General features: G+C 53.6%; 4 protein-coding genes across 4 annotated transcripts; 1 reads left to right on the forward strand and 3 right to left on the reverse strand.

Annotated features, from left to right (window-relative positions):
- Nucleotides 1-1,535: 1,535 nt before the first annotated feature.
- Nucleotides 1,536-6,660, reverse strand: LOC139681722 (fibrinogen-like protein 1-like protein). The gene is made up of 4 exons (XM_071575357.1): nucleotides 6,657-6,660; nucleotides 4,874-5,017; nucleotides 3,217-3,279; nucleotides 1,536-2,170 (listed from the first exon to the last, which is right to left on the reverse strand). Exons 1-4 carry the CDS (start codon nucleotides 6,658-6,660, stop codon nucleotides 1,536-1,538), a joined length of 846 nt encoding a protein of 281 aa, XP_071431458.1.
- A 2,399-nt stretch (nucleotides 6,661-9,059) lies between these two features.
- LOC139681723 (fibrinogen-like protein 1-like protein) lies at nucleotides 9,060-11,830 on the forward strand. The gene is given in 5 exon segments (XM_071575358.1): nucleotides 9,060-9,099; nucleotides 9,102-9,222; nucleotides 9,880-9,980; nucleotides 10,055-10,174; nucleotides 11,190-11,830. Coding segments are annotated over 5 exon segments (1,023 nt in total).
- A 944-nt stretch (nucleotides 11,831-12,774) lies between these two features.
- LOC139681575 (fibrinogen-like protein 1-like protein) lies at nucleotides 12,775-15,176 on the reverse strand. The gene is made up of 3 exons (XM_071575043.1): nucleotides 15,035-15,176; nucleotides 14,408-14,539; nucleotides 12,775-13,829 (listed from the first exon to the last, which is right to left on the reverse strand). Exons 1-3 carry the CDS (start codon nucleotides 15,036-15,038, stop codon nucleotides 13,201-13,203), a joined length of 765 nt encoding a protein of 254 aa, XP_071431144.1. The 5' UTR covers nucleotides 15,039-15,176; the 3' UTR covers nucleotides 12,775-13,200.
- A 736-nt stretch (nucleotides 15,177-15,912) lies between these two features.
- SPACA6 (sperm acrosome associated 6) lies at nucleotides 15,913-20,606 on the reverse strand. The gene is made up of 9 exons (XM_071575359.1): nucleotides 20,354-20,606; nucleotides 19,775-19,849; nucleotides 19,408-19,476; nucleotides 19,257-19,280; nucleotides 19,093-19,170; nucleotides 18,261-18,364; nucleotides 16,967-17,120; nucleotides 16,551-16,701; nucleotides 15,913-16,009 (listed from the first exon to the last, which is right to left on the reverse strand). Exons 1-9 carry the CDS (start codon nucleotides 20,604-20,606, stop codon nucleotides 15,913-15,915), a joined length of 1,005 nt encoding a protein of 334 aa, XP_071431460.1.
- Nucleotides 20,607-22,276: the final 1,670 nt, after the last annotated feature.

A 22,276-nucleotide genomic window follows, 5' to 3' on the forward strand; every position in this document is an offset into this window, starting at 1 on the left:
CTGTGCCCACCCCGCACCCCGCTGTGCCCACCCTGCTCCCTGCTCTGCGCACCCTGCTCCCCTCTGTGCACACCCTGCTCTCCTCTGTGCACACCCTCACTCCACAGTGACCCTGGGGCAGCGTCAGGTCCTTTGTGGCTGGGACATCTCCCACTGCTCATTTCTCCCAGCATTTTCTAATTTCTCAGACTGCTCTGGGTGGCTCCCAATGCCCACTGGGCGCTGTAGCTGGTGGGCCAGGGATGGGTTTTCCCTGAGCTGTTGGTCCTGGAAGTGAAACTCATGGCTGTTACTGTGCTGCCCCAGGACAAAACCAGAAAGGGTTTGTGAAGACCAAAGTGCTTCTCCAACAGTGTGTCCTGGCAGTGCTGGAGCATCATGGGATGAAGGACCTATGGGGGCCCTGTCATTAGCTCTGTCTGCTCTTTTTCTAGCAAAAATTCATCTAAATTGATCTCAGAAACTTGGATATGGCAATCCTGTTATGAACTCTGCCCTCATTAGTGTCTCCTAATTCAGGTGGAGAATTCAGACAGTTTCTAACATGTGACCTACTTCTTTGCTTCTATTTAAGTTTGCTGCTTGTCGGTTGCAGCAGACAGATTTACCAATGACTTTGAAATTTTGGTTTTGGAGGATCAAAGTATGTCTGTGCAGACAGCCAGGCAGCAAGGAACACATCCTGACAGACAGAGCAGCCCAGCAGGAGTGGGACACAGACACCAGGACACACCACCACAGCTTCTGACCCAGGACTGTGAATGTGGTGATTATGTGGGATGAGCTCTCCCATGTGCCAGGTCCCTTCTGAACCCCCCTGTGAAGACCACAGAGCCTTTATCACAGTGTAACTGGGTTTAGTTTTCTTACATCCATTCCCATGAGAACCACTCAAGGCATTCTGTGTCCAGGTTGAGCAATATAGTCTAGTGGAAGGTTCCCTGTCCATGGCAAGGTGGGTGGAATGGGATGAGCTTTAAGGTCCCTTCCAACCCAAACCAGTCTGTGATTCTGTGGTTCTGTGATAAGCCCCCAGACTCCAGTCCTGCCATGGGATTTCCTGAGTCTCATGGGACCACACCAGAGACAGAGAACAGATGCCATTACTGGTGAATGAGCTCAAGCAAAGCACATTTATTTGAATGCTTCACCAGACACTGCAGAGAGGCTCAGAGTACATGGAAATTTGTGGCATGCAGTTTTTTTGCTCACTGTGAGTTCTGGAGGCAGGAAACTCTGATGTCACTCTGGGGCTGTGTCTTTCTTCCACAGGGAAGGTGTGTATGGAATCCACAAATTTCACAAGTAATTTTTTTATTCTTGATTAGGAACATAATAACAAGGAATCACTGGCAAGCACAGGGGATCAGAGCTGAGAAGAGGGGAGCCTGCACTCGAAGGGGGAATTGAAAAGTGGCATTTTACTGAAGCCCTGCTATCTCTGGGCTCCTTGCTCTGCTCCAGAGAGGCTCACGCTCTCTGGGCATTCCGAGCCTTTGCAGAGTGTCCAGTGTGGACAGAAGGAGGAAGAGGCACTAGCAATATGAAGCTGGTTTGATGAGGATAAGGGAGGATTTGCAGTTCCCCTTGCACAGGTTGCCCCATGACAAACCACCCTTGTAATTCAGCCGCACGGAGTAACACGACGAGAACCACCACCCACCCTCATAGCTGTAGGCACAGTTCTTACTGTAAGTGTCCTGGTCCCGATCCTTGGTGGAGAACTTCATGTTGTCATGCATGTTGTTGGGATTGTCTGAGGTCATGGCATCCCCTGCTGTGCCATTGTAGGCGCCCAGCCTCAGCCTGTAGCCATGGGACTCGTCTTCCACGCTGAACAGGTTGTAGTCTGCGAAGCTGATGGTGTCTGCAGAATCCTGGATGACAAACCTGACCTGGTAGACCTTCTGCTTGGCAATCTGGTGGATGTACTCGGTGCCCAGCCAGTACTCGGTGCGCACGTTCCCAAAGCCGAACTTGTAGGTGCTCCAGGCCTCGGCCCAGGTGACTGGGGTGTCCCTCTGGTTCCTCTGGATCACGGTCCAGCCCCCGTGGGTGACGTTCATCTCGCAGTACACCACGAGGTGGTGGAGCCCCTTGGGCTGGATGATGTAGACACCACTGTGGCTGCCACGGGGAATCTCACTGCAGTCCTTGGGCCAGCCTGGGGCTGGGAACAGAGATGGTTATTGAATCCCACACAGTGACATGCTGAAAGTGGGATATTTTGTGTCTAGATCCTTTTGCACACACATTCCTGCCTTGGGCTGTATTCCTGCCATGTGCTCACAGGAATAAATCAAAGTCTTGGCATGATCACTGTAAGAGCTGGGCTTCAAATCTTCCCAAGGCAGGATTCAGACTGGTGGTGACACAATACCTGGGCCTGGTGAGACCAAGCCAGGCATTGCTGTCACCCAAGGACCCTTGCCCAGGTTGGGTTCAGTCTCACAATGCTGTGGGGATTTGCTTGTGTCATGTAGATGATGTATCACCCCAGACAAAGGCAAATCTGGGTGACAAAGCCACATGGGGGTACAGCACAGAGGCTTTAGAGCTTTGCAGTAATCTCAGAAACCCCAGAGAGAGGGTGATCACAACATCAATATCGTTAACAGTTGATCAGCCCTTGGGATCTCAGCAGGGCAAAGCCATCAGTGTTCTCTGGGCTTACCCAAGTAGCTCCATAGAGACTTCCTGACTTGTTGGATTTGATTATGGCCTTTCCGTGCTCCAAAGCATCAGCACCTCATACAACAAACTGCTGAATGCACCTACACACTTCAGGGAAGGGACTTGCTCCCCTCCCAGTCCCTCTGCTACTGGTTGTCCCCACCCAGGTGGGACCTGTCTTTGGTCCTATGGGCTAATGTTGATCCAGTCAGTTCAGCAACTCAGTCAATCCAAGTCTTCTCATCAACTGAGTAGTGAAAGAAGGAAAATGACTAATGACCTGTTCCCAGTAAAGAATCATAACTTTCCAGTTTGGATCTTTAGCTGGAAAATTCCCCCCACTAAAGGTCCTCATTGAATACCGAGCCCAGGACATGGTTGGTAACAGACTCCCCCTGAGGTTATGAGCTGTGTGCACCATGAACCCCATCAGAAAATCAACACTTTTCCTGGGAGTGCATGTGTAGGACATGGATAAGGTGTCTGAGAGCTGTTGGTGAGCCCAGCAGTGGTGAAACCTCCTGGGCAGAGGCAGAGACTCACCGTGACTCGCCGGCGGGTGGTGGCCGATGTCCCTGGCCTGTCGGACGTGTCCATCACCATCATCTAAATCAACAGAACACAGGACACAGCAGTGAGTGTGGAGAGCAGACATGTCAAATGCCTGCTGGGAGACCATGAACTTCTCCAGATGATATTCATGGTTTTCTGTTGCTGTTCCTAATTCCAGAGGAAATTTCCAATTTCAGATATCAGCAGCCAGTAGTTTGGGGGAATTTTTGTGCTATTGGAATGGGGCAGATGCTTTCCTGGTGGGCACACTATGTGGGGGAAAGACTCTGAATAGGGTCAGCCACACTGGAAGATAGTTGTTAAAGTGCAGCAGCAGCAGCAGTCAGGAAGGGACTCAGAAAGAAGAGGGAAGGGGGAAGAAATGTGAGAGCAAACACAGGAAAACTGGTGCAGGTATCAGGAGTTGGGAGAGGGCTCTGCTCACCTGGATCAGAATGCAATTTGAAGGGTGTTGCTGGAAGAAAGGATGGTTTTGAGTGACTTAATGCAATTCTTTTGCAAGGACATCTGTGTATTCACTGAGAGGAATGAGTCACAGGCGTATGGAATCACAACAGCCATTCCTGTCCCCTCTCTGAAACAGACACCTCACTCTGCAGCTGCTGCTCTGCCACCCTCAAATACCTGGTCCCTGCCATCCTCAAATACCTGGTCCCTGCCATCCTCAAATACCTGCTCTCTCCCATCCTCAAATACCTGGTCCCTGCCATCCTCAAATACCTGGTCCCTGCCATCCTCAAATACCTGCTCTCTCCCATCCTCAAATACCTGGTCCCTGCCATCCTCAAATACCTGCTCCCTGCTTTCCCTGGTGCTGTCCTAACCCTCCTTTTTGAAGTGTTTAACTTATGCCTCTTGCCCATTCCTGACACAGTCTGTTCTGTGCTGTGGGTGAGAGATCACAGAATTGTGGAATATCCCAAGTTGGAAGGGATTCACAGGGATCATCAAGTCCAACTCCTGGCCCTGCATAGACCAACCCCCAAATCACACCATGTGCCTGAGAACACTCTGAAGTCCAGAGCACACTCTCTCCACTCAGACTTGCAGTCCCTGGTGAAGCTCAGGCTCTTGTCTCAGTCATGGCACTCCCTGTGTCGGTTGTTTCCTGACAGCTGATGTGAAACGAGCACCAAACACTTGGACCTTGAGCTCTTTTGCCAAGAATTCTTCCTTCTTCCTTGGAAGTGAACCAGCTTTTTCTGTCATGCCGTGTCCCACCCACAGCCCTGTTTTTTTCCAGGAGCATTTCTTGGAGGCTTCCTCATTCCTCCAACATACCCTGTATCTGTAGGTTACTCTGTGCCATCACCTGGTTTCCCTGCACCAGTGCCACTGCTTGGATTCTTTGTATTATCTTCATTTAAATTCAGCTGAAACCCTTAAATTCAGTTCTGCACTGACTTTGTGATTTCCAGATGGGGGGACTGTTCTCCATGTCCTCAAAGCACACTGTGAATATCTTTAACCCTGTTACTCTGAGGAAGAGCTTGTGACCCACAACACCCTTGGACTGGTGTTGCTGCCACTGAGACCAAACCTGCCCCTTCTCCTGGGATTCTATGAGGAGCTCTGTGTAGGATCTGACTGACCCAGACCTTGTTTCCCTGTTGTAGTGGACACTTACCAGGCTGGGGGGACCCTGGAGGAGCATTCATAATGTCATCCATCGTGCCATTGAGGAGGTACAAGTTTCTTATATCAAGATCAGGAAAAGATGCTGCCAGGGCCAGCAGGCAGGTAAGAAGCAGGAGACAAAGGCACTGGGTAGCTGAAATGGGAAGAGATTGGAAAAAGAAGAAAGAGGTCACATCACTTCTGTTATGGAGCCACAAATCCCACTGGATTCCTTTACCTGATGAGTAAAATGGAACAATAAAACTCCTTCTGTGCTGAGCTCCCTCTTGGAGTCCCAAGTCCCATGTTTTTGAGACAGAAGTGCCAAACCCTTGCCCAAACCCAAAGTGTCTGTAATCAGAAATCCCTGTCAAACCCAAGACTCAGGGATGGAGATAAAAAGCAGGGTGAGCATGGAGGGAGGAACCCCCTTTCTTCCCAGCTCCCATCACACTTCCATGACACACTCACATTGTTTGAGCTGGGACTGCCCCAGGGCTGTGGGCAGGAAGACTCTGAGTGGGAGCAAGCCCCAGGCAGGGCTCTGTGTGTGTGCAGAGAGGGGCAGCACAGACCTTCAGGAATTACAGCCTGGCTGGGGAAAATTTTGCCCTTTGTGTGGTTATGTTGGTTATGTGGCTACTTTAAAGTTTCCATGTGTAGCCAGTTGCTCTGGTTTGTTCTAGTTCAGAGCAGCAGGGGAAACCAGCACACGTTCTGCAATATTAAACCTAAGTAAATAAAAAAAGTATTATCATCATTCCTGGGGGATTGTGGATATGCCTGCCCATGGGGAATTCTGTTTCTGATACGATGGATGCAGCTCATCCTGGCAGATTATCAATGTGATCCCTCCACCGTTGGAAAAGGAGCAGAGCCAAACCTATTGCACTGCCCTGGGTGGGGTACCTGGGTTTGACACCTTTCCCTGGGATGCCTGAGAAGGAAAACGATCATGGATGCCAGCCTGGAACTGCTGTGTGGGATTGCAGCCACCCCTGGAGAAAACACCCCCTTCCTGAGACTGCTCAGGGCATTCCTGGTGCTCATTCATGCTGGTTACAGTTTTACAGAAAAGGTTTTTTGAACACACTTCAGTCCTGCTGATTCACTTCCCAACTCCTACATAACATTTAGTGTTAATACACTCGTGTTTAGGGGCATGTTTAAAGACATGTCTCCTTGAGGGCCCCAGGGAAGAAATGCTCCCACCACTGCCAGCCCTTTCCCTGTGAATGGTCATGGAAAGTCTGGGTGGGAAGGAGGTGCAGGGGGAGGATCAGCCTCTCCTGGGTGTACTGGTGGGGACAGCAATGTGCTTTCAAGCATCTGACCTCCAGGTCTGGATACCTGTTCAATTCCTTAAGCAGGAATATTTTTAAAAGTCTGTTTTCTAGTTTAGAGTATTTAACACTTTCTTAGAGAACTGAAAATTGCACAGAATGGTAAATATGAGGCTTGTAAAATGGGCTGTCTGGCACTCAGAGCCACACTGGCACAGCCTGGAAATGGCAGAGTGTGCAGGCTCCTGCCCCACTCCCCAGCTCCAGGGCACAGCAGGCACAGACCAGGCGATGGACTCGGCACTGGGATGTCCAGGGTGTGGGGAGGAGGAACCCTGAGGCAGATAAAGTTCTGGGGTGCCCTGTGACCCACAGCCACACACAGAGGTGCCATCCCCTCCCATCCCATCCCCTCCCATCCCCTCCCATCCCATCCCATCCCATCCCATCCCATCCCATCCCATCCCATCCCATCCCATCCCATCCCACCCCATCCCACCCCACACTCACCCATTACGCCTCTGTGGGGACCCTGCAGAGCACAGAGCCGGGCGGGTCTGGCCTGGCTGAGGGGTGTCCAGCCTGAAAGTTATAGGGCTCAGCAGGAGAGGGGGTGGAGGCACGAGACCCAAACCACAGCACTTGTCCTCTGGTTGGCCACAGGACCAGTGGCTTGGGGCTTATTTGCTCTCCACCATCAAGTGATCAGTCCTCACACAATGAAGTCTGTATCTCACACAGGTGAAGAGCTTCTCTTCAGAGGCAAAGCAAATAATTCAGTGCCAATAAGTGAATGCTTCAAAATAGCCCCAGTTTACAGTGCCCAGCTGCCCCCCTGCCCTGGCGGGGTTGCTCCAGGGAACTACTCTGGGCACCTCCATGCAGTTCAACTGCTGAGTAAACACCCATGAGATTCCCCTTCTGGATGGAAATCAAACATCAGGTGTAAATCACTCTCTCCAGAGCTGGCATGGAGCTCAACAGCCCCTGGGGACCCCACAGACCCTTCAGGGAAGAGGTACTTCAGTGTTCCTGGGAAACTGCCCCAAACTTCAGAAAGTGCCACTCCAGCTGCCTCCTGATGTCCCTGCCCTGCCACTGCCATGCTGCCCCTTGCACAATGCACACTGTGGTCCCTCCTGGCACCACGGTGGCCCTTGCAGCAATCACGAGGTGGAGTTTGGGGCATCATGACGTGAGGCTGATGTCAAATGGTCTCACTTCAAGCCCCCTTCTGATCTAGGAGTGCTTACACTGTGGATGTCTTACAGCAAATGCCAGTTCTCCTCTTTCCCAGGGATTGATGCCAATCTGGGACCTTCCCCTGTGCCTGTGAGGTCTGTTTGAGCTTGGCCCTAGACCTCTAATCCCCTCCTGAGCTAGACAGGAGTCCTGGGCTCCAGTCCTGTCTCTGGTCATGTTTTCTGGATGGGTCTCTGACCTGCTCCAGGAATGGTTTTATTTCTGGCTGGACTGCTTAGATCTATGTGGTAGAATATTCCCAGCCCTGCCTTTTGTCCTGTGTCCTTTTGTCCAGGATCCTGGACCCAGCTGACTGCTTGCCTCACCTGGAGCCCACACTCAGCCTTCTCTGAACAGGATTCAACCAGCCAGGGCATCATCTCCTCAGCTCTGGTCTCACTTGCCCATGGGAGCAGCCAGATTTGATGTTCCCAGGGATCACAGGAGTTCACAGGTCAGCACAAGTGAAAACCCTTCATTTGATAGCACTGCAGACACCGGGGGCTCTGCTACACTGTTGATCAGCTGTCCTGGTGACACATAGTTTGTTGGAAGGAAATACCATCTGCATCTGTTCAGAGCAGCCCCAGGGAGCCTTGCTGTGCACAGGGGCAGGGGGAACTTCCTCTCCATAGAATCATGGAATCATAGAATGTGCTGTGTTGGAAGGGACCCATCAGGATCAGCGAGTCCAGCTCCCATGGGGCCTGTGTTCCTGCTGCCAGCAGTGATTCCAGAGGTGGCTGCCCAGCAGCACCCTCTCTGTGAGTCCTGGCACAGGCACCCCGAGGTGCTGTATTAACTCCTAAGTCCCCCTTTTCCCCTGCACCCCTAGATATGGCCCCTTTTCCTGCAGTCCTTCTTGCCTGAACAGCTTGGGACCTTTTCCCTTCATGAACTCCATAAGCTTTTGTGATTCTCCCAAACTAAATCAGGCCATGGACAAGGCCTCCCAGTCTCTCACCAGACAAGGAGGGGTGACATTGAAGGGTTTGGATTGAAGTCAATAATGGAATCACAGAATGGTTACAGTTGGAAAAGAACTTTAAGATCATTAAGTTCAAATTCAACCCAGCACCACCATGTTCACCACTAAACCATGTCCTCAAATGCCACATCCACTCGTTTTTTGAACTCTTCCAGGGATGGTGACTCCACCACCACCCTGGTGAACCTGTGGGTCTGCAGGGTCTTACCAGGCCAGACAGGGATTGGGAAGGAGAGTGGCAAAGGCACCCACACACACCTGTTTGTTACCTGGGGCCCTTGCTCAGAGCACACAGACTGGGGTGCCAGGGGACACTGTGTCTACAGAGGCTCTGGCTGCTGGACAGGGGCTCCAGCCCTGTGCTGATCCCTAAACCTGCCAGCAGAGACTTAGTGAGCTGGCACCTCTATTGAGGACCTGTCCTCACCTTTCCAAGGTCACTTTTGGGATTGGGCACACAGGAGACCTCTCCTCCTTTGCTGGTTTCTGTGTGCATGTCCTTAAAAACCTGGGTCTCTGCACTTCTCTTTGATCCCAGCTCTCCAGAGTTTGTTCCCAGTGGTCAATTCACATGTAGTGTTTGTGTAGGGACAGTCAATAATCGAAATCCCTCAGCCTGGAGCGGGTTATTCTGTACCTCTCTGACTGCAAGGCCATGCCTCCCTCCCCTCAGCTGTGCTGTCATGGGATGTGGAAACTGCTCGAGTCCCAACCTGCAAGTGCCTCTAGAGATGCTGAGTGTGAGCACACGTGGGTGTGCAGTGCTATAAAGGCAACGTGCAGGGCTCGGCCAGGAGGGAGCACCGCTGGGTTCCTGCTCTCTGCGCAGCCGTGCTGTCGGGATGGGTGAGTGACCTGCCCAGGGACACCCCACTCCTGGGTGCTGCTGGGCTCCAGCCAGGCCTGATGGGTGAGGATGCAAAGGCACAGAGGATGGTGAGCAGGACACCAGCACTGTGGGAGCAGGAGGGATGCCAGACCAAAGCAACGAACAACACACACTCTTGGTGCCAGCCTGTGCCTGCCCCGCGCTACCTGTGCCATGTGTTCCCATGTCCTGTCAAGGGAGGTTAAGGTGGAGACCCAGGTTTCACCTTGGTCCTTTCTCTTCCCAACCAATGCATGTGGCACATGTGGTTGCACAGGGATCCTGCCCCAGCCATGGTGGCATCTCCCCCAGGAGCCAAGCAGGGTGTATGGGAGTGCTGGTGGTCAGCACAGGTTGGGTTTATGTCCCTGTGTGGGCCCAGGAGGTTTCTCCTGCCTGCTTGGGAGCTGGTACCTGTGCAGTAGGACCCATCCTGTGGCTTAGTTTCCTTCTAGCTGTGGTTGGGCTGGAGTGGCTTATATAAAAGAATTAAGCATGATTACTCCAAAAAGAGCTGTTTCTTGTGTTCCACCCCACCTGGCAAGCTACTGTCCCCAGATCCAGCTGTGTCATTGCCTTCTCTTGGGCTGTAGGTTCTGAGAACAAACTTGACCTCATGTTTCTGTGTGGTGCAGGGAAGGGGCTGATCCAGAGGTGACAGAGCCATTTCTCACCTCACTTCAGCCTGTCCTGAAGCTGCAGCTCCCACCACTCCGGGAGCCCCTCACTCCTGACTGTGCCCTGGCTCTGCTCTGAGCATCCCAGGGGCCGCCCAGGGACCCTGGTGGTGACGGGCACTTTCCTCCCCAGGGCTCCAGGCTGGGACACACCAGCTCCACCGGGACCTTGTCCTCCTGCCCACACTGGTGGCAATGCTTCTCCTCTGTGCCAGCGCCGGCCCTGCCGTACCCACTGCCAGCCCCCGGAGTGGTGAGTAGGGGATGGGTGGGGGGTATGGGCACCAAGGGACAGAGCAGGACAGGGTCTCCCTGGCTCAGCCCTGACTCTCAGGTCTGCTGTGTGTGAGGGAAGGCCAGCAGACACCCAGGGGGATGCAGAGCACAGGAACTCCTCACACACAACCCCCAGGGCCATGGCTTGTACAGCCTGACTTCTGTCAAGCCCCTTTGCTGGCTCTGTGCTGAAACCAACAGGTTCCTGCCCAAACACCTTGGCAGGATTGCTCTGCCATGCTTGTGAACCTCATTTCTAGCAGAGATCCTCATAGCTATTTGGTTTTTTTCTTTGCTCTTGTTGGATTAGGAGTACTCCCTTTCTCCCTGCAAGGGAGGTTCACAGACCCTGAAAGACCAGAGTGTCTGAGTAAAACAGTTTCATGGCTTGAATTGGAATTACCCACAGCAAATTATCTCCCATCAGACACAAACCAAGCAAAACAAATTAGACAGCAAATTAGTTTATCCAGTAAGTCATGACAGATCAGATAAATTGTAACGAGCTGGGAGAAGAGATCTCTATGAGACCACGGCAGAACTAAGCCTTCTTTTTCAATGCCATGATCCCCAGGGATAACGTAAGTTTTCGTTACATATCCCCATCTAGTGGAGCATTTTGGACACTTCGGGTCCTTGCAAGAGCTACAGCTCAATATATCAAGGCCCTTGTGTGTGTGCCAGATATATTTGGAGGACATCACTGGCGTCTGGAAGACTTTTTCCCCTTCTTTCCTTGGCTAGATGCCAACGATGTCCAATGAAGGCTCCATATGAGACAGCAAATAATGAGAAACAGATTTCAGGGCTCTTACAGAGGTCACTTGTCTTAGAGAGACCTTCAGGTTCTCCAAGGATGAACCAGCGAAAAAGCCACAGGCAGAACTACCCCTGTTTGTCCTGAGTCCTCAATGCCCTACAGGAGCTCCTTGTTGTTCTGACAGACTCCTGATCCTCCTCTCTCCCACCCCACCCCGTGTTTGCTGCTGCAGCCTCAGGGTTCCCCCCGGACTGCAGCCGCCTGCGCAAGAACAGCCCGAGCGGGGTGTACGTCATCCAGCCCGCCCGGTCCCCGCCGCGCGTGGTCTGGTGTGACATGGACACCGAGGGCAAGGGCTGGACTGTTGTCCAGAGAAACTCCCACGACACGGAGCTCAACTGGAAGCAATCCTGGACCACCTACAAGTACGGCTTCGGGAACGTGCACGCCGATTACTGGCTGGGCACCGAGTACCTGCACCTGCTGACCCAGCAGGGCACCTACAAGGTGCGTTTCGTCGTGCGGGACAAAACCAACGTCACCCACTACGCCGAGTACGACATCTTCAGGGTGGAGGGCGAGGCCAGCGGGTACCCGCTGAGGCTGGGCAGGCACTCTGGCGACGGGGACGACTACCTGACCCTCTACCACCCCAAGAAGGGGGGCATTCATGACAACATGAAGTTCAGCACGGTCGACAAGGACCAGGACCAGTACAGCGGGAACTGTGCCAAGAGCTACGGCGGGTGGTGGTACAACAGGTGCCAGAACGTCCTGCTCAACGCCAAAAACTACATCGTCTGGCCGGGGTTCTGCGATAACGGTGACTGCGCATCCTCCCTCATCCTGGTCAAACCCACAGACGTGTGCTGACCGTGCTGCAGTGCCCAGCCCCTGGTGGAGGGGTGTGCCACCATCCCAGCTCGGTGCCACCACCCCCAGCTCAGTGCCCTACTCCCCTGCCAGCTCACTGTCCCCTGCCAGTCCCAGTGCACGTCCTGCTCCTGCAGCCTCACCAGCCAAAACGTGGCAGCTCTGGGGCTCAGGAGCCACCGCCCGGAGCCCTGGGCACATGGGCAGCCTCGCCCAGTGCTGCAGTGCTGGCCGGCACTGGGGCACAGGCACTGGTTTGGGGTGGCTGTGCCCTCTCCCGTGCTGGGAAGGGGGACACGGTGCCGGTTCCCTTCCCCATGCAGTCGGTGGACCCCGCTTTGCTCTGGCCCTGCTCCCTCCCCAGGCCCTGCACACCCCTCAGCTCTGCTACCCACGGCGGGAGGAATCAGCTGCAATAAACCCTGGAGCCAAACTGCTGCCTCGTGTCTGCCTGCACAGTCTGGGGGGAGCTCTCTGTCCAGCCTTTGGGGAGGGAGACCTGGGGAAAAGTAAGTGTGTTGGGCAGTATTCCTTCCCGTGGCTTGTTCCAGCCACTATGCATTGCACTGTGAGGCTACAATTAGTCACCAGGACCACCAAAGCCATCCCTTGCAAAACCCTCACTTGCAGTTTTCCCTCTCCATGGCTGGGTGGTTGCTCTGTCCTGGGAAAGGGAAGAAACCACCACAGCTTGGCGTGTGGAGAGGGCAGTGAGCTCCCTGAGGGTGTGAGGGATGTGGGTAAGTCAGTCCCATCATTCCCTGATGCAGGGGAGGATGTGTCTATGGAGCATCCTCATGAAAAAATTTCCCTTTGAAAACCTTTTCTTACTTCACCAGGAGCCTCAGGTCTGCTCCTGGCAGGAAACTGGCAGCAGTTCCAAGGAGTTTCCAAACAAATGAAGGACACTTATGCAGATCTGAAAGCGATTTTATTCTGCAGGATGAACACAGACTGCAGCAGGGATGTGGTGCAGACATGGCCTGCCTTGGGCTCAGTGCAGTTTAGGTCAGATTAGTTAGTGATGATGGATATTTTTCTACTGAAAATATCTATACTTACAAAGCAGAAAGAGAGTAAGACCGTGCTGGACCAGGAGGGTTTTAAGTTTCTGAGTACAGTTTTGTCCCCAGAAGGAACATGCTTGGACACTGCACGGTGTTTATAAACATGTGTGCTAATAATGATCTCCCAAACAGGTGAATGGCCAGAGACAGAGCAGGGAACTTTTGCTACTTTTCAGGATAAGAGGAAAACAAAGCAACTCTTGATATAGAGGAACAATCTTCTTCAGCCCCAGCCATCAAACAGGCTCCAGCAGGGCACTGGCCTGGCCATGTGCCCAGTGTTGACAGAAGGGGGAAGGAGCATTAGTGGTATGGAGCAGGTTTGATGAGGATGGCTGAGGCTTTGCAGTTCCCCTTGCACAACCTGCCCCACGTGATGCTGCCCTTGACGTTCAGGCGCACGGAGTAACACGCCGAGTACCACCACCCACCCCCGTAGCGGGAGGCACAGTTCCCTCTGTAGGTGTCCTGGTCCCGATCCTTGGTGGAGAACTTCATGTTGTTGTGCACTTTCCTGGGATTATCTGAATCCATGGCATCCTCTGCCGTGCCCGAGTGCGCTCCCAGCCTCAGCCGGTAGCCCTGGGACTCATCGTCCAGGCTGAACAGGTTGTAGTCTGCAAACCTCTTGTTGTTTGAAGCATCCCAGATGAGAAACCTGACCCGGTAGATCTTCTGCTTGGTGATCTGGTAGATGTTCTCAGTACCCAGCCAGTACTCAGTGTGCACATTCCCAAAGCCGTGCTTGTAGGTGCTCCAGGACTCGTTCCAGGTGATATCGGTGTCCTGCCGGTTCCTCTGGATCACGGTCCAGCCCCCGTCTGCCTCCCCCATCTCACAGTACACCATAATGGGGTGCAGTCCCGTGGGCTGGATGATGTAGACACCACTTTGGCTGCCAGTGGAGAGCTCACTGCAGTCCCTGGGCCAAGCTGGAGCAGGACAGAGGGGGAGTGAACCAAAGCCAGTACAACATGCCGAGCCCTTGTTTTACCCTGGGGCAGGAGAGAGGGCAACCTGGCCAGAGCACCTGGGGCATAATCAGCTCTCCCAGCCTAGAGAAGTCTGGAGGTAAGAGTGGGTTGGCCTCAACCTTCTGTTCCTTTTCCATGTGGGACACCAACAGGAGTCAGCCCCAGTGAAAGCCCAGTGCTGCTATCAGGCCAAGAGAGTGAATATGGGCACTACTGGGCTCCTCTAGGGCTCCTGCAAAAGGAGTTATGCCACTAAAATAGGATCATGCTGGGATGATGGCAAAGAAGACCCGCCTGTGACTGAGGGAACAGGGGAAAAATGACCCCTCCAAGCACACACAGACACCCTTCCCAACCCTCACAGTGGAGACAGACACACACACACACACACACACACACACACTGCAGCCTGCACTAGGCATATCCCTACCACCCTCCAGAGCAGGGCCAGGGCCAGGGCTGGTGCAGGGCCTCTTTCCACCCAGAGCTGGCTGTACCCACCACACAACACTGGGGGCCCATGGGATGCTACCTACTGGTTTTCTTCAGAGCACTCGCCGAAGCGTTGGAGGGAGATTTCTTGAGGATGTTTAGGGCTTGTATATGGACAGAGTGGCCTGGGACAGCCAAGACCAGCAGGCAAGCAAGGAGCAGAAGGCACTGGGCTGCTGGAAAGGGAAAGGATAGAGAAAAGATGAAACAGGACCCTCCCTCCAGAGAAATCAGACATGCTGTGGCTCCAGCACCACAGTTAATGTGACCCTGTGAGATGCAGGAGAGCACTGAGAATGCTGGGCAGCATCAGGCTGCTCCCTGCCAGCTGGAAGATTGACCAAGGGGTAGACAACCCTGCCTGTTCCCCTTGATCTGCCCCAAACAAGTCAAGCATGGGGTGGTTTTGGGTGGAGCAAAGCACCCAAGAGCTGACTGAGCCAAGTTTCACTCCTGGCCCCTGGAGCAGGGGACTGGCTGAGGTGACCCAGAAGGCAGGGGACAAGCTGCTGATGGTCAAAGGGGTCCAGGTGCCCTCAAAGAGCACTGGTGCCACTGCTCTCCACCTGTGTGCAAGGACCAGTGCACAGAGCCTTTCTATTGCTGGGCTGCCCTGCCTGTGCCCCCACCATGTCCGGCAAGGAGCCCCCTCTTGCCAGCCCTGTACTCACCCATGGCTCCAGGTGGCAGTGCCCTCAGAGTGCAGAGCTCTGGAGCAGCTGATGGAACAGTGGCATTTGTAGTGCCCTCTGCAGTGGGAGGGCTGAGTGGGTCCTACCTCTCTTTTCTCCTGGAGGTGGAGATCAGGTTGGCTCCCTTTATGCCCTCAGAAAATACCAGCTGAGGTGGAGGTGCCTGTGGTTGTGAGTGCACAGGTCCCTGAGCTCCAAGGAAAATAATCCCCATGCCAGCCAGCAAGAATCCTTGGAATGGTCTCTTCTGCGAGTGCTTAGTGACTTGGATGGAATTTCCCCTGGGAACAGCATATTTGGGAACTTTGAAGAGTGCAGCTCAGTAAACAAACACTTGAATGCCACAGTCACCAACCAGGTGAAGAGCAAACACGGGGCTGTCCCCGCCTCCCACCACCGCGGCAGGTCCTGCCAGGTCAAGGGGCTCTTGTTTAATCTGCTCCTGTCAAGCCCAGCCTGGCTCTGGGTGGGGCTCCAAGACTTCCAGGGAGTTGTGGGACAGTGTTGGCAGCAGCTGGTGCATTTTGGAGCTCAGGACACAGGCAGAGGGGTTTCAGGGATCTGAGCATCAATGGAGGGTAACAGATGGAATCTGAGGGACTTGTGAAACAGAGGAGAGAAATCAGCACTAAGCAGACACTAAAAGGAACAGAGAAGATCTGAGTATTTGAGGACAGAAAGGAAAATGTTGCCCAGTACCCAGTTTTATTGTCTGCAAGCCAAAGAACCCCAAATTTCTATCACCAGCATAATCCAGATTTTCAGAACTCTGTATTTGTTTTCAGACTTGCCATTCTCACACCCAGCACAAGAAAAGCAATTGCAGAAATTCTGGTCCTTGGGGATGAATCCATGTGTTAAGGTTCCAAGAGTGAGCTCAGGGATTCAGAATCCTTCTGGTTGCCCTTTTGTTCATGTCTGTGGGATGTCCTGCAGACACATTGCCAGGTGACCCTGGGAGAGAGAAGGAGGAATGGAGAAAGAAGGGAAGCAGGGATGACACCCTGTACTCCCACCAAGGGGCAGGGGGGGCAGAATGGGGACACATGGGGCACCTGAGGGGCTCAAGGGGCAACTGGGGAGGCCTTGGGGAAACTGATGGGTCTAAGAGTGAAGGTATGGGACCCTGGGGGCAACTGGGACAAGTGACTGTAACTGAAGCCCCCAAGGGACAGTGGGGGTTCTGGAGAAAACAGTGGAAAGTTTACAGGGGCATTTAGGGAAGCTGGGGGAAGCCTGGAGTGCTCCTGGGTGCAAGTGGGAGAGCTTGGAATGGGCCAGAGGAAAATGGGAGTCCCAGGGGACATGGACCTGTGAGTTGAGGAGTCCTGGCACTCAATGGTCCCTCCTTGGACACCCAAGTCCCCTCCCACCTGCAGGGAATCCCAAGGGACTGAGAATCCAGGGGGGCTTGGGAGTCTCCTGCTGCTCTGAGAGGAACCCCAGAAGCCATGGGGATTTTGGGGGTACAGATTACTGGGTCAGGAGTACTCACCCCACCACCAGCACGAGCACCATGGAGGACACTGCCAGTGCCAGCCCTAACACTGGCAGGGGGGGCACGGGGGTCTCGTTGTGGCGCCAGTGCAGGACAGTGCTGAACATGGCCTGGAGGCTTCTCTCTTCTGCCATGCTTCCCTCTGACACTGCGGGCACACAGGCAGCTCAGGGCATGGGCCCTGCACCCAGGGATGAGTGTTCCTGTGGTACCTGCTTCACCCCACATGCTCCACTGCCCCCAGAGGAGCCAGGCACAGGGAACACCTGCCCCAACCCCCCTGTGCACCCTGAGCTCAGGTGTGCTGGCACCCTGCCCATCCCACGCATCCCTCTCCTACGGCCCCAGGTGTGTGGGGTCCTGCTCCCCCCACCATCTGCCCACCCCCAGGGCACTCAGCTGTCCGGGCTCACCGTTGAGGTAGAAGAACTTGCGGGCAACGGGCTCGAAGGGTTCCCCCAGGCGGCAGGCGACGGTGCCCGGCTCGGGCTGCTCGATGGTCAGGCGGGAGGGCTTCCCTGGGTTCCCCTGGAGCTCTTTGAACAGAGAGATTTCCTCTGTGCGCACCTGGGGCACGGGGAGAGGCATCAGCACAGCCCACCAGCACAGCAGAGCACCCTGCACAATGCTGGGCACACGTCCCCTTCATGCTCCTTGTGCTGGGGAGTGTCACACACCTCCCGTGCCACCCGCCCTCCTCGTGCCCCCTGTGTGCACACAGCGAGGCACAGCCAGGGTGGGCACAAAAATAATTTCCTGCATGTGCAGGAAGAAATTCTTCCCTGTGAGGGTGGGCAGGCCCTGGCACAGGTTGGGCAGAGAAGCTGTGGCTGCCCCATCCCTGTGAGTGTCCAAGGGCAGTGTCACCAAAACCCAGCTGGTTAGGTTAGAAATGCTTTATTCAGCACTTCCATGGGCATCACTTTAGATGCCCATCAGTCATCAAAACTTTTAACTATTCATACATTTTAGCAGCAGAGAAATCAGTGTTCATTGGCTTACAAGTTACACAGTTCTTTTCATTAATTAGTATTATACTTTCTATTGGTTATTGGTTTCTCACTTCTCACATTAATTAGTCCACATTTTCAGTCTTTTTATTATATTTTTCCCAGGTAGGGCATCTCTGGTTTATGGAACGTGTCGTTGTGGTTTATAAATTCTGCAATCCTGGCATTCAGTTCTCAACAACAAATTTCTCTCTCAGGCTTTGTTAACTTCCTTGTCCAGATCTGAGAGCACTAAAGTATTTCAAAAGCCCTAAACTTTTAATTTGTTTTTCTAACAGTTGGACATCACCCAGAGCTTGCCTGTCATCTGTTCTCTGTTTCATGGATAAAATCACCTCTTAGCATTTTCTCCCTGCTGCACAGGCTCTTTTTTAAAGAAATATAACTTGTTCAATTAGACCAGGTTGGACAGGGCTTGGAGCAACCTGGTCTTGTGGAAGGTGTCCCTGCCTATGACAGGGGTTTGGAACAAGATGAGCTTTAAGGTGCCTTCCAAACCAAACCATCCTGTGATTTGATGACTCTGCTTGTGCACACCTGGATCTGAACCACATGAGTGACCTCCCTCTGCTCGTGTGCAGCCTTTCACAGGAGCATCCTGTGTGTGCTCACACAGCTGCTGCTTCCAGCACACCCAGCTCTGGTGGCAGCCCAGGATGTGTCCTCACACCCTCCCACGAGCTCCTGTGCCACTCACATTTGGGGCAAACATCCAGGTGACGGGCAGGCCGGCGGGGATGGCGAAGGGCACGTCACAGCGCAGCACGAGGGTTTCATCCGTGTAGGTCCAGAGCTCCTGCACTGGGAGCAATGCCAGGCACGTGAACTCACACCTGTTTGTGCACTGACACAGCTGCTGGTGCTCCTGGGCTGGCTGCAGGGGTGGGCAGGGGAACACCTGGGCAGGGGCACTCAGGGAGGGAGCACAGGGGAGAAATGTCACTGCAGCCCAGTCCAGGAAGGGTGAGCCCAGCTTGGGTGCCAGGGGCTGTGTGGGAGAACTACTGGGGGAAGATTACTGAGACTAAAGTTATATCCACATCCTAAAGAAAGCTGTGGAATTCCAGGGTGGAATGTGGTTGGTATGTAGGGATCACCTTACATGCAATTGGCATGTTGGGATCACCACAGGTACTGATAAAACACATGGCATCTGCCAAACAAGAAATATTATTCTGTTCCATCCAAAATATCAGTCTCTGAGTTGGTAATTGCTTCATTTTGTGGTGAAATCCTCTATTTTGGAGGAACTTTGCTCATTATAATCTCATTATAATACTGAACACACCTCCACCCCAAAAGTTACCCACCCTCAGTGTATGACCACCCTTGCTGAGCAAATACTCTGCATCTTTCTAGCCTGGACCTTTAAAAGCAAAGCGAGACCACTTGACCTTTATCAGTACCAAAGGTATAACTGGAGTCACTCAAGCTCCACAAAAATATAAAAAATATTATACAAATAAGATAAGAAAGGGGGTAAGTTGGGGAAGATTTCCTTAATGCAACAGCCTGTCCTGGTGCTGTACTTGGGCAGTCCAGGGGAAACTTGCAGTCCATGAAGCGGCAGGTGGCACACTGGAAGACACGGGCAGCTGGCTGCAGTCCTGGGAAAGGGAGACTTGCTGGTCCCAGGGAGGTGGGAGATGCACCAGGGGACAAGGAACAGCAAGACAGAGGGATGGGCACTCACCACAGGGAGGGATGCAGGCTGGAACTGGGGGGGGAGGAAGCAGTGTTAGGCTGGGCATCACTTGTGATGAGCTGTCAGGGCCCAGGTGGGCTCCCTGGGGCTTTCTCTGGAACGGGGGCACCCAGGGTGGGGGTCCCCACTGTCCCCATACCTTTCTCCAGCTGGCTCAGCTTCACCCAGACTGTGTTGACAGCTTCCTGTAGAGACTTGTTAAAGGGCTCTGGGGTGACCCAGATGTCCAGGTAAGACAATGTGTCCTCCCCCATCCCTATAACCCTTCCCAGACACCACAGATCCCCTGCACAACTCACCTCAACCCCAACTATCCATCCTGGAGTCCCCCATATCCCCAAATACCCCCTCGAGCCCCTAAGCAGCTGTACCTTGAAGCCCGTAGACCCTCAGGATTCCCCAAATAACTCTTTACAGACCCCAGAATTCCACATATCCTGTATTTCACCTCCACTCCATGCTCCTCAAGGCCTGCACATCCCCCTTGCCCCATGTCCCCTGCTCACTCTTGTCCTTTTGCTCCTCTACATAATACAGAGCATCCATGACGATGTCCCGAAGCTCCTCTCGCTGCCCCGCCCCTGGAACCAGTACAGGGACACTGGAATCAGCATACAAGGTTAGGGCTGGAGTTTCAGGGCTGGTCTGAGGGTTTCTGGGGGTTTCTGGAGGTTCCTGGAGTCCTGATCAGGGTTTAGGGATACTGGGAAGGGTCAGGGATCCCCAGGGATTCCTAAGGTCCTCAGCAGTGTGTCCCTATCAGGGCTGGGGAATTCTCAGGGTCTCAGGCAGGGTTGGGGTGCCCAAAAGTCCCTGGGGTCCAGAATAGGACTGGGGAGACTTGGCATGGTTCTGAGTCCCAAGGATGCTTGTCTGGGGTGGGTCCTGGGGTCCCCAACTCCCCAGGATCCTGCTCAGTGGCAGTGTGGGGGTCTTGGTTGCAGAAGAGAACACCACAGGGTTACAGGGTGCTGTTCAGGGCAGGGGTCCCCCTTGGGATGGAGGGGCCATGGAAAGGAGGGGCCAGGCAGGTCCTTGTGCAGGATCCCTCTTGTGTTTGGGGTCCCTGGGGTCCCACAACATACCCACAGTGACAGAGGCAAGTGGTTTAGCAGCCTCAACAAGGGCTTCCAGGCACTGTTTGTGTTTGGGGTCATCCTCAGAGACCCCAGTAATGTCCTCGCAGAGCTGTGAGCGCTGAGTGGGGGACCCAAAGCAGAGCAGGCAGGGGTGCACCCCAGGGAGCCAGGGCACCAGGGCCACCCACAGCCATGAGCCAGGGTTTCTAGGGTGCCAGGTGACCAGCACCAGCATCAGGGCCACCCACCAGCACCCCATGACCCCAAAGCTAGCACCCAAATGCCTGAGTTCCTTGGGCAACAGTGGGGTTCCAGGGTGGAGCCCGGGCACATGGCTCACCAGGGAACCAGGTAAGGCATGAGGTCACACTCCAGGCAACCACTCTGAGCTCACACCAGCCACCCAGAAAGAAATGTGCAGGCAACTCTTGCACCAAGTCTGAGCTGAAAGCTCAGAACCAGACCAGGGCTGTGGCAGATGGAAATGCTGCAGTAATTCCACTGGCAGAAAACTTCCTGAGCTTCAGCTGGACTTGGGAAAGGATTTCCTAAAGCCCTTTCCCTCCCTGGCTGCCCCAGCAGCACTGCCTGGCTTCCCTCTGGCAGCTCTGCAGAGCAAACCAGCAGCAGGATGGAAGATCAGCCCTGGGCAGTGATCTTTGAGCCATCAGCACCAGAGACTCCAAAGGAGGACTGAGGCCATTAAATTCCAGGCAGACACACACCAGTGACTGCCACAGCACAGTCTGTCCTGTCCCAAAGCACTCTGGGCTGCAATTTTAACCATCAGAGGAAAAAAGTGGTTTGATGGACTTTTTTTTAAGGTGCTGGGAAGGCAAAATTGATGGTTGGGACATATTTTAAAAGGGGGGAGGTGCATGTCCTCTTCTGTGCTTACTGGAGAGGAACGTTCTGTACAGGCAAAATTCCCTTCAGAAAGCCTGAATGATGAAATGAATGATGCATTAAAATTTGTATCCTTTTGATGTGACCCAAATTTCTTGACCTGTCTTTTATAACAGATGTAGATAATCCAATATCTCACAATATTGTAGAAGAACTCCAAACTCCAGAGCTCAAGTTTCTTGAGTACTTTTACTTTCTCTGTAACATTCTGACTCAAAACACTTGGAGAATGGGGTATTCTGCTTGGCAGGGAAAAAATAAAACAAAACACAAAAAACCCTGTGAAAAACCCCAAACTCCCCAAAATGCATCTCTGAACCAGTTCCAAATCCAGTGGTTTGTGATCTGGACCAGAAGGAATACTCTCCATGACTGTTCAGTGGGCAGAAACAGCTGCTTTGGGCTTCAGTTGGCACCATCTCCCAGGTATTTGCCTGGACCTCAGCACTGTTTGAGCCCTTTCTCCATCAAACAGTCCCAGTGCAGCCACTCCTGGCAGGTGGATATGGAATGCTTAGACTTCCTCTTTGAGCAGAGCTCTGGGGGTTCCATGGCTCTGTGGTTCCATCCTACTTCCATGGTTCCATTGTGGTTCCATTGTGGTTCCATGGTGGTTCCATGGTGGTTCCATGGTGGTTCCATGGTGCCAGGAGGTCACAGGGCAGCAGGTGGGTGGCAGTGCCCCGTGCTTGGTCCCTGCTTGTGGCAGCCGGTGCCGGTGGTGTCCTGGATCCCCCTGGCAGGGCAGGGGCACAGGTGCCCGAGTCACCTCAGCCAGGTCAGGCATGGAATCCAGCACATGCCAGAGGGAGCAGAGGCCAAGCCGGGGTGGCCAGGCCAGGTCAGGTGTCCACTACAAACTCTCCTCCAAACTGACCCACGGCATCATCACCTTCCACGGCCTCAGCATCTCCCTGCACGACCTCAAGAGGCAGATCATGGACCGGGAGAGGCTGAAGGAGACCAACTGTGACCTGCAGATCCTCAAAGCCGAGACCAACGAAGGTGTGTGTGGGATCCTCG

This window comes from Pithys albifrons, chromosome 21 (assembly GCF_047495875.1).
Source record: "Pithys albifrons albifrons isolate INPA30051 chromosome 21, PitAlb_v1, whole genome shotgun sequence".
Classification (NCBI taxonomy): domain Eukaryota; kingdom Metazoa; phylum Chordata; class Aves; order Passeriformes; family Thamnophilidae; genus Pithys; species Pithys albifrons.